This window comes from Ptychodera flava, chromosome 12 (genome assembly GCF_041260155.1).
Source record: "Ptychodera flava strain L36383 chromosome 12, AS_Pfla_20210202, whole genome shotgun sequence".
NCBI classification, from domain to species: Eukaryota; Metazoa; Hemichordata; class Enteropneusta; family Ptychoderidae; genus Ptychodera; species Ptychodera flava.
In genome coordinates this window covers 12,172,319-12,184,102 of record NC_091939.1, presented here as the reverse complement: position 1 = coordinate 12,184,102, position 11,784 = coordinate 12,172,319, and the positions used below count along the sequence as shown (strand labels likewise).

At 38.3% G+C, this 11,784-nt stretch overlaps 1 protein-coding gene across 18 annotated transcripts in view; it reads right to left on the bottom strand.

Annotated features, from left to right (window-relative positions):
• The window catches only part of LOC139145032 (golgin subfamily A member 6-like protein 25), a 170,981-nt gene that overhangs the window by 54,977 nt on the left and 104,220 nt on the right, over positions 1–11,784 (bottom strand). For 12 of the 18 annotated variants that reach the window (XM_070715942.1, XM_070715949.1, XM_070715946.1 and 9 more), the window contains 3 exons: positions 3,282–3,380; positions 1,775–1,906; positions 359–506 (listed from right to left, as the gene is read on the bottom strand). In XM_070715942.1, coding sequence (XP_070572043.1) covers positions 359–506; positions 1,775–1,906; positions 3,282–3,380 — 379 coding nt within the window. The remainder of the gene's footprint in view (positions 1–358; positions 507–1,774; positions 1,907–3,281; positions 3,381–11,784) is intronic. The other 6 variants (XM_070715944.1, XM_070715940.1, XM_070715941.1 and 3 more) reach the window with 1 other exon arrangement.

Sequence of the window (11,784 nt, the reverse complement as noted above, 5' to 3'; positions counted from 1 at the left end):
ACATCACATCACTTTACTTCACTGTACATTGACACCGTGCGCACAACACTACAGCAACACAATTACAGCTGTACAAAACACGTTGTTACATACACCGTCACGAAGCTGACAACACACACATGAACCACATCACTTCACAGAGCATTTATACAGAACATCACAGCACAGCACATACCAGCAGACTTCTGACACAAGAGAGAAAGTTGAATAATTAGTCATGAGGTTCTACCCGTCAATGAAACCACCACCAGAATGAAATGGTATGGCCTGGAACTCCAGCAGATAAGGAGCTGAATGGGTACCTAAGAATACCATGATGGGGGTGGACAGCTTAGTTTTGCACAAAAGGGGCACTTACCTTGGGAAACTGATCCTCTCTGCACTGCGACTGACTCCTGGCTTCCTAGAAGGAGTGGACTTCCTTGGGTTTCTCTTGGTTGGCGTCTTGGCCGAGGTCTTGGCTTTCGGTGGAGGGGTAGAGGATGGCCTGGCTTCACTTTTTTGTGCTGCAGAATGAAAGAGAGTTCACACAGCAAATAAAGCGAATGACAGTATGTAAGATGTAAAAACAGCATACAGCTTTCACGAGATCTTCACAGCAACTGTGCAAGAGGGAGTTGATCTGACAACCAAGGCGGCGTTTCATGAAAATAGTCCAGGCATACAAAGAAAATGTGAGAATCTTCCTGGACATCCAATTACTTCGTGCGAATAAAATTATTCTGATCAAATAATTTGTAGAAATTAGTTAAGCTGATGGGCGTTTCACAATTACAGAAAATGAGTCACTTTGACACGCATCGTATATGTCACGGTGACTGCATTTATTTTCAATGCTACAAACAGTGTTTTGTACTGTATGTACATATACCGGTACATCACTACCGACAGAGGATAAATATTGTATTTTTCCTGCCTGCGTCCCGACTTTGAAACTATCCTTCAGATGTCGACAAACGTTCACACTAATCAGCTACTTCGACATACTAGGCACAAACAAGAGAGTGTACAGGTTTAAGAAATACTGTTTTACACTGACATTGTACCAACTCTAAAGCAAATTTGTTTGTTCCATTGTTTTTTTGCGACTTTAGCACAGGCAGGTTCAATCTTTCAAGTCACATTATTTACATGACACATCTAAAAATTCGTCAACATGATCCTCAATAACCACTTGTAATTAATTCTCAGTGACTACACATCAACTTAAATATGAATACGCTTTTTTGAAATTCTGTGCACTCTATGGAGCCATATATCATGAAATTTTCATTTCACTACCAGTATCCTGATGTGACCACATCGGCATAATGTTGCAGAGAAGAAAGAAAAAACATTTTGCCTGTATATAAAAGTTGTGACGACACTGAAGTGATGGTAATTTTCTACGACAGAATCTGCGTGAATGTACGTGTCGGGACTCAATGCACCGGGCACAGTGCAGTGTCCCATGGGACATTAAAAATTTAGATTATAAATATGACTGTAACACAAATTCATACAGAACCATACTGGAGCCACACGTAACATAGTGGTGCATTTTCATCGCTAGCATATTAGTACAAAAATCAAAACAAAATTTCACACTTGCGCTAATGTGAGCAATAAAGTGCAAAAAACAAGACAGAATCATATAAACCAAGACTTTAGATTGAGTAGAACCAAACTGCAGTGTCAGCGAATAGCAGCCCAGCACCGTGCAACATAGCACACAGCATCACCAAAGCACAGAATATCACATCACATTGCACACACGCTGACTCTTTCCACTTACACTTCGCGCCAGGCTCCTCGCTGATGTTTACAAATTTTGTGATCTCAAATTTCCTGGGTGTCGTCTCTGCTGAACTGGATATCGCAATTTTGAAACTATCCACATCGCTACTGGCCCCGCCAAGGTTCAGTTCTGAGTTTGTACCATCCAGAATGGAGAGTGGAGGAGGTTGGTATGAGATGATTGCACAAGACGAGTTACGTCAATGAACAGTGATGATGCAGACCGTAACAGCCATTTGCTGCTTTGTTCTAGGTGTATATCATCATGATAAAACCGACAGGCCTTTTGTGAGGGTCCCCCTAGTTAGCTCAACAATCCCTTAACACAATTTAATTTATGCATGAATTAAATTACCCTTCACATTTTACCCAGACTCGTTCGGTAAACTTCCATCAAAAGAAATCAGGTTTGACAACGTTTAAGTCTGACACCTTGGACAAGTCGAACACAACTTCAAATCTCACCTTGTGCCCATTGAAGAAACCCCTCCAAAATTAACCTTTAGATGCGTCTCAACAGGCCAATATCTATATACATATTTTAATCTACTCCGCAAAAAGGGGTTAACGCATGAGTGAGAAAATTAGCCCTTTCTCATGCAAATTGCTGCTAATAACATTTCTTTCAAACAGGCAAGGTATGATGTCTTTCAATACATAAATTCATTTTTTTTTGCCAATTCCTTTACCTCAACACTTCACTTGAAAGGACATGATCAAATGCATATCCACCCACTCAAAGTGAATAATTTGTGTCAAGGAAACTGTTTGGAAGAATCAGACAAAAGAACTTCAATTTTCACATCATCATATATTTACCATCCTATGGAGGAATATGGTGGTTTTCAAGTGTCCACGTGGGAGTTTACGGATGCAAAGAAGGACACATTCTGTGACGTCGGCTCTGTCATTCAAGCTGATAAGAGTAAAGTGCCAACATATAAACACACGGATGATGGAACAAACTGTAATTTTCTGCAGCCCATGTAGGAACATTTTTCGATGTAGTTAAAGTAGCCTAGAACAAAACCGCTGAGTCAGCATATATCAAACGAAGGAATAATTACACAGCAACAAGGTTTTTCAGGTTGCTTATTTATATAAATAGCGTTTCCTAAAAAACAACATGTTACACAAAATGGACAAGAATTTAGAGGGTAAAATGTGAAAGGTGTACGTCTCTGGCTATTAATATGGCTTCCCGCCCATCTAATTACCCTAAACCGTTGGTTGTCAATGCAAAAGCTTGACTGAAAGTCAAGGACTTGCATCAGAAAAATGCTTCTTTTGAATTTGTATTTGAAGACTTACAAGGGAACCCGGGGGTGCCACAACTTAATATGGCGAAACAAACAGTAAACAAACAAGTTGGCTGATTTAACACACAGTAGATGCCTGCTATGGATGGTAAAATTGACAAAAAATGGAAATGAAAAAGCGACTTGAGATATGAAATAAAAATTGCCATTTCTCATGAAACTATGGATGCCACTTCAATACTCTACCTGTTTCTTTTTTCTTTTTGATGATGGCTTGAAACTTTCTCTCGATTTCTTCCATCTTATCCGAATCCAAGTCGCTCTCACTCTGGTAGTTGGAGCCATCTAGTGAACAAATGCAGATAATTCAGACTTGATGACTTACTGTTTAAACCCTTCAGAGCAATTTTCTCCACCCCTTACGTCATCAACATGATATGGTCCATTGCTATTGATTCTAGGTAAAGTGCTAACTCGTTAACTGGAGCAGGAAAAAGGGGATCATATGGTTTAATTGATATATTTTTGTGGTTCACGCATTCTGCATTTGTTACCATCCAGTGATGTGGGTTGTCAAGGCTTGTAACGGCCAGCAATCCATCGAGAATGTGGTGGTCAAAAACCTGGCCTAGAGATGCATTTTGATCCCTCAGCCTAGACTGTTGTACAACGTACAGTTTATTATACAACCCAATTATCATTATCATCCAGTCTGTAGGACCCTTGGCATGGTTGATTCAATGGTCTGGGCAAAATATTTAGGTCTAAGTCCCTGGACTGATAGATTTGCGTGTCCTTGAATCTGCTATAACACACAATGAATATGAAAGAATAATTCCAAAAGCGTCACACATTTCATGTTTTTTGTGGCGTGGACTAACTTGATGTTATGCAGGCCAACTTATTTACACATGACAGATTGTCAACATACTATTTGCGAGCAATAATATATGAACACGAACAACCTCGGCATTCACTTTGAACCGATTAACTGACTCGCACGTTGGACTTAATTAACTTTTGGACAATAAAAACATACAACAACACGGCCATCAACATTGTTGTCAGAGTGAATGCAGGTTGTATGAATGGCATGGAAATGAGGGTAGCCTGACATGTGGGACGCGATCGCAGAAATTATTCAGAGCAATCTTTAAAATGCTTTCTTTCTTTTTCTACACGATTGAAATCTAAAGCAATTAAGGTAAAAAGCTGCCTATGATGGATTGAGTCCTCAGTTGACCAATGCGAATTCATAATTCTTCTTCAATTTAAATGTTTCCTTCAAGCAAACTTCCCTTGGTGACTGTTTTTCGGGTATTGACTTTTCCTAGCCTTGGAGGGCATCTGCATTTTGAAGAGAGCTACTAAAAGCTTGGGCTGTGAGTGTACTGTGAGTGCAAGCATCTTCCCCCCTCCACTGTCTATGGTGCAAGAGAATGTCACCGTATGTTAAATGATACACCGCACTACAGCAGTACCAACAATAACCGGATAGAGTTACAACCCTTTAGTCCATTGTAACCACCGATCCCTCTGGGCAGACCTAGTCAATATTACAGCATGTTCCTAAACAGCATTGTTGAGGCTGAGCTGGGCTGTCTCCATGACAACCGTAAACTAAAAGGAAAAATCCCGCATGAATTGGCAAACTTCACTTCTACTCCTTTTTTTTGAGTAAAAATATTCCGGTATGCACTCTAATCACAATTGCTGCTTTGCACAGCCGAGGGCTATGGATCACCACGCCTTCGAGACTCAGATATGTAGATATGAATCTACGAATGGTGAGAACGACTGACAGATTACATGCAGCTAAAATCTATAATCTAATATGTCATTTGACTTTGCCTAGAGGAATTGAGATCTAATTACTTCTCTTCCTATTACCGTCATACTTAAAATACTTGTAATGTTTCCTCCAAGAAAGATACCTCACAAAGACAATGGAATTTAGAATATCTGGGAATTGAAATTAGTATTACATACCTGAGACATTTTAACAAAAAACTGGGAAATTCAAGAAAGCTGACGGATCCTTCGTTAGGCCTTTTGGCAGTTCCATTCATTGCTTATATGTAATTATTCACAAAGAAATAGCTGATATTTGAATGGACTAGCCGAATGATGGTGAAAAATTACAATTTTTAATCATCAATTATTGCACTAGCATTAACGATGATACTTCAACACCAGATAATGTTTCTATTTTTTAGCGGGCACGTACAAAGCGTTCCACCAAAAATTCCTACACAAAGTAGTCATTTTATGTTGCTGTACTGACATGAATTCTAACGGACAAACTGTGTTTTTAAGGCAGTAAAGTGTTCATGTACAATTACTTCATTTATACAGCAGTCATAACCGTGTGTGCGCACCGTGGAATTCCAAACTGATGGATTGACCTGTAAATTAATCTCTAATGCGTCGATCAACCTTTTCAAACCAGGGTTGGTCCAAAGAAAACAATACTACTACTGTTCCTTGTTTCACAAGAATTGTGTTTTTCTTCCTCACACCCTCATGGAGGACACCCTGGGTCACCAGACTGAAGCTAGCATTTGTCACCCATTGAAAAATACACTGTTTATTTAGCGACTGATTGATTCCGGCCACGATGGGAATTCCTCTTTCTGTTTTTAAAGTGTACTTCTGTTCAGCAGCTCTGTACATATTTGCTGATTTGTAGAAGTAGGAGGCTTCTTTCAGAATATCACTACTGTGCATTCACTGGCCTTTGTTGTATTGTGACAATAAACATTTTGATTCGATACAGAAAAACTCCTTATTCCGTCAATTTTCAGATCATTAAGGACCCACCTAATATCCGAAGAACTCAAAAATAGAAAAATATAAAGTCAACTGATGAGGAATTTTTTCAAAGGTCAAAGTTTTCCATTTTCTGTTCCAACGTTACCAGGATAAAAGGTGTCATTTTTCACAAACTAGTATCAATAACATGACAAACACTCACTACCTGACAAAAACACATATGCCAGTCTGGCAAAAGGAGAGCAGAGACACAAAAGAAGGGTCCTCCTTCTCTCTTAAATACACATTGATTTCTTTTCAAAATAAAATCAAGTCTTAAAGTACCAGTTCTCTGAATGGTCCTGACAAACTCATTATTTTGAAATGTTGCACAACAACAAAAACTTGTTCTGGACAGATTTTCAAGTTAGAGATTTGGGCGACTGGGTCAAAAAAATACATCATTTGGAAATTTACACCTTTGTATTAAATGCACAATTCTAAAAATATAGCTCAAAATTACATAAAAATAGGTGCACATACATGTGCTTTCATGAATCCCTTCCTATAAAAGATTAAAGTAAATACATGTAGTGGGGGCAAATTGATAGTATTATGATTTTCACGCATGAAAGAAATATTAGTTTATGCAAATCATTTGGCACTGTAATGTTTATACCGGTACAAGACCTACAGTACATTCATTATCTGCTCTTTCTGTTCAATTTGTACGATGGTCAAAAATCAGTACACTGATTTTTGCAATTATACAAGGAAGGATTACACTCACTTTTCATAGGACATGTTACTGTCGAAGAATTTCAAATAAATTTCTCACTTTGAATAAAATTCTTGGTTTTGAATACAAAAATTAATAAATTATAATTAAAATTTACAGCTAATCTGAAAAATGTGTGTGTGATGAAGAATAACGGTAACAAGGTCGGCTGTCGGGGACTGACCCAAAATTTTGGTGATCTGTTCATTTGTAATCGAGGAGGAAAAGGCAGTTACCAGTGTGTGTTTACGAGCGTACTTTGAGCTGTCTGAATCCATCGGTTACCACAGTTCAATCCTATGGCATTTGTAAGAGATCACACTGAGATCCTAGTCTCTGTACCTCACTTCAGTGCAATACGCCTGAACTTTGAAACACTACTGAAAACATCAAAACAACTGAGGAATGTGGAGCTTAACTCTGAGGAGAAACTCAATAAAGAAAATAAAAGCAAGAGAGGAACGTTATTCTGTCAACGTGAAATGGCCTAATTTAAATACCAATGATGATTTTGTAGAGTTTCATGACTGACATTCTTCGGGACCCAGTTGTCAAAACTCAGGTGAGAGTGAAACGACAGCATTGCGTGCAATCCCTGTTGATTGCACACATCCTTACGTTCTCTATTCATCAGAGGACTGTAGTTTTAATGCATTTGCCAGCCTGGCTACGCAAATAATTGTGTCCAAATACAGACGCTTGAGCCTGTTGGCAAAGCCGTAATTTGGTCAATCACCATGAGAGGTGGTCCAAAACCTAGCTTGATAAATGCATCTCTATCTTTCATAAATAAGGTACGACCATGTCTTTATTTGCTTTCTTCTGGGAGGTTATCACAGATACAATTTTTGATAAACACGCATATCTCTGAGTATACCCATACTGCTAATCATTTCTCTCCTCCAATTGATGAGTGTTAGTTTTCCAAATCACAATTTTGGCACAGGCTACTGACTGCCCCACCTGAACTGACCTATGACTGTTTATCGGTGCAAATGTTTCAATGCATTTGCTACTGTAGTTCTTCATACTAAATTCTTTACGGACCTTTGAATTTCAGACAAGTTTCTCGCTGGATTAATTCATAATCCACTGTTTTCTACCAGGGCATGTCAATAAAAGTGGAATCTGTTATTTGATCTACTGCTGATCAAATTAATTCATTTTATCTGTTTACCACATTTTCTGGTTCAATGAGATAAATCAACGGGTTCAATTCAAATACTTCATTTTAGTTAATGTAATTCAGCCCAATTCAACGTTATATTGTGTCTTATTCACTTCTTCAACTGGACAAAGGTAATTTTTCTCAGAATACAACTTGATTTTTTTGGAAACATATTTCATAAAAGAGAAAAGAAGACAGTGCTTTGTTTCCATGGTTGATATTCATGCAAAAAATGGTAAATTTGAAAAAATCTCAAAGTCTTCAGGTGGTAATTTTGACAGAAATCCAGCTTTTTTCTGATGAAAGATAATTATGATTTTCTCATACGCCTGTGTACTTCCTCCTTTCAATATAAAGGTCACTACATCCGTTTGAAATTCCACAGTCTGCATATAGTCATGACTGCCGTAGAATTAAAGAACCTTAAAAGGTAAAAGCTTGCAAATCACAGCCTCACACCACAAACAGGGCCAAGGCAAACTTCAAAACAATAATGACAGTGACACGGCATTAAGTGTTGTTCTTTACAAACAAATGGTGATGGAATGCAATTCAAGAATTTGCTGCACAACTTGGCTTTGCTGGGAATCTACTTGAAGAAAAGTCACTAAGCACCTACATAAATCCCTAAATCACTATGAACACCATGACCTAAAAAATTCCAGAGTTTCAAAAAAAATTCTTCACCTGAAAGTGTCCTTCTATCTCTTTTTGACATTCAACACAGAAAGGGCCTAACTAAATGTTACGAGTCAAAGATGCCATGAGGAGATACCTTCCTTTGTGTTGAAAAAAGGGGAGTGGTTGTAAAATCCTGCCGTAGTACAAAAAAAAAGCTATGAATGAAATACCAACCGAAGGTCGATCAAAGCAAACAATATTGCCACAAGCATCTCTGAAGAGTGGTAGAGTACCAAGTCCACTTCTATATACCTTGTCCCAAATCTACATGTGTTTGCCCTTAGGTCTACCCTTCACACTGATCAAACATATAAACAATGAACTGTAACCAAGGTGACTGCGTCTGTTTCTCCACATGTTTGCTGGGCCCTTTAAAGATGGCTGCCCCTCACGGTGTCACACTTTTAAGTGCTCTGAATAATCAGATCGGAAGAATTGAGTAAAAAAGCTGGTGTGGGTTTTGTTTTGGCTTTCATCCAAATTTGCTTTTAGAAAACCCTTCACTGAAACATGCACTCAAGCAAGTGAACAGTACCTCTGAAAAATATTGGCTAGAATTTTCTTGACAAAAATATTCGGAAACAACTGTTTGTTTATGAATGGAACAACAAGAGAAATATTTGACTGTTGTGAGAATGGCTGTAGGCTGAGAATATTTTTAATGAGAACTTTAAACCTGACAAATATATTCGTTTTACAAAAGTTGGATGGGTCTCAGCTTTAGGATATTGTGCTTAATGTAAAGTTTATCATTAAACTGAAGGATGTTCACCAAAAAAAATTAAGGTTTAAGTGAAAAATGGCTTCATTTCTTACAAATAGAATGGGTCACTACTGGGTTCAATTAAGTAATAGCATTGTATCGAGGCTTTTTTTAAAGGGCCTTGAAGCGAACAATGACTGCAACAATGAAATGGACAATAGATGCACCTACCACCAAACTCCGGTAGAGCAGCAAAAAATGCCATGTCCGATCCTGACATAGAACTCTCCCTAGTATCGGCACCTGAACCCACCAGCGGCTCCACAACGTACACAACACAGTTACCCTGAGGCTCCATGGATCACTCAGCTATCTCAAAGATTATTATCAGTCAGTATCAGGCACGCCAACTTTTCTGGGCCTGTTAGTTTGTTATTTGTAATTGTTGCCCCCCTCGGAGGGGTGACATTAGCGTGATGCCTCCAACACTCGGTGTGCTGAACCCTCTCCACTTGTTATCACTGACTGCGACTTCCACTACGATGGAATGTTTATGGTGCACAGGCAGCAAGCTGCCAACAATCACCTATCCATAAATCAATGAATTCAGCATCTATTCTTTGCTTCTCTGTCCTTTGTCATGGTTCCACCCGACACGTCTTTCAACTTGATCAGGAAATGCAAAGCATTTTCCAACCTAATCACTTCAACAAGGCAACTCCATCGAAGCAATTTTTTTCCCTTCATGCACGGAAGGTTGCTTCCCCTCTGCCAAGAAGCAGCACGGAAATATTTCTTACATTTGGTCGAGGGGGGAGAGGTTTGATGATGACGCTCAATTGTTTATAAAAAGCTTGAGACACTGGCATTTTGCCAAGTAGGGAACTTGCCGATACCTGTTCCCGTGGCTTGTACTCAAGTCTGAGTGCTGATTAGGTTGCTACGACGACAGCGACAGGTTTCAAAACTCCACTGATTTCAGTCATGGCTGGACAGTCTGGCCATCATGGCCTGCTATAAATGTAGCCTTTAACTTTGTTTCCACTTGCGGCACACTTTGATGTGTACTTGGAAGAGCTACATACACTGATGTACAATCTTTTCCACGCCTTAATCAAATCAGCTTTGCAAAATTTTACTCAAACTTGCAAATATTTGTAAAACTATATGAATCACACACCTGAATGCTATTCTTTGGAATTTAAAAGAAAATCAAAACATATTTAGAAAGTTGCTTTCTAAATAAGTAATATATGTGAATCTTTCTTCTCATGGACTAGGACATTGCTTCACTTTTGCACTGTTTTACTGTTAAGAATTATATCCGACGTAGATCATACGTATTTTCATCTTCCAAGTTATATAACATGTGCAGAGAAATTGCTATCAACCAATAAATATATAGTTCACAAGCTTATTAAATTGAGAGAGAAATTTACAGGGTATTATTAACCTTTCAGATCTCAATTTTCCACGATGATAGTCAGACTATGACACATTGAAGACAAGAGTTTTTGTGTCAAGACGAAAATTTATAATTTTAACCTTTTTTTAACCCCATTTCCGGTATATAGATTCACCAAACCTACTGAAAAGTATGGGAATATACCAAAATCTAGCTTTGAAAAGGGTCAATGAGATGCAGGCATCGCCACACTTCTTGGATCCTAAAAACTTGCTCTAAATTAAAATTGGGCAAATCAAGCGATATGGAATACAACTGAATGTGGGCAAATGTCACAAACAAACTAATACCAGCAGATCTATGGGAGATGTGAATGTTAAATAAAGTAAGACTAGCCGAGAAAAAACGAAAACTGATAAAAGTCACAGAGGTCACTAACTTATGTAGCATCAACAAATGTGTTAAATGTAAATAAAATGCAAATATCACCTGGCATTCAAATCCTAATGCCCTACCGGCACTATAGAAATAATACGGGTTAAACCAAAGTAGAGAGCAAAGCCGGCTAATCTTTTCATAGCTATAAAAGGCTTTTATGGGTCACTTCATTCAACAGCGCCTTCAAATGTGTGAAAATTGAACTCTGAGTGTGATCGGTGTTTACGGTAGCAGGGGTCTCCCTATTTCACACTCAGGGAAAACGAAGTCTCCTGTTCAGCTCAACAACTCGACATGGTCTCTGAAGAAAGAAACCGAAGCCATACAATTCCTTTTTAAAGTCCTTGGTTCTATTCATGAGATGACCAACAGTACGTACAAGAGAGGGACAACAATAAAGTGGACCGAAATTGATCCTGAAAATCAAGACTGGAATTGTGTTTTTTTTTAAAAGTCGGTTTATGTTTAAAAGACCTCTTGTGTTGAGTTTTTGAAGAGGATATGAATTACAAGACACCACTAATACACGTACCTATACTATTGGGGCCAAAAGAATAAAAAAAATTGTTTCCTATCAGCAAGTACACCACTTTCAAAACTGCAGTGATTATGTTTGCTAATCTATCTTTTGCAGAAATTAACATAACGAATTTGAGAAAATTTCATGTCCCACAGGAGCCTCTGTAAGGATGCCGATTTGCCATCACTTTCAAAAATTCTGTACAAGGCAGCTACAGCGGTTATTAAACACAGAGAATACAATGGATCATCAGGAAACTATCAAACGTACATGTGTATGTAAAAAGCTTGTTATTGCCAACTCAT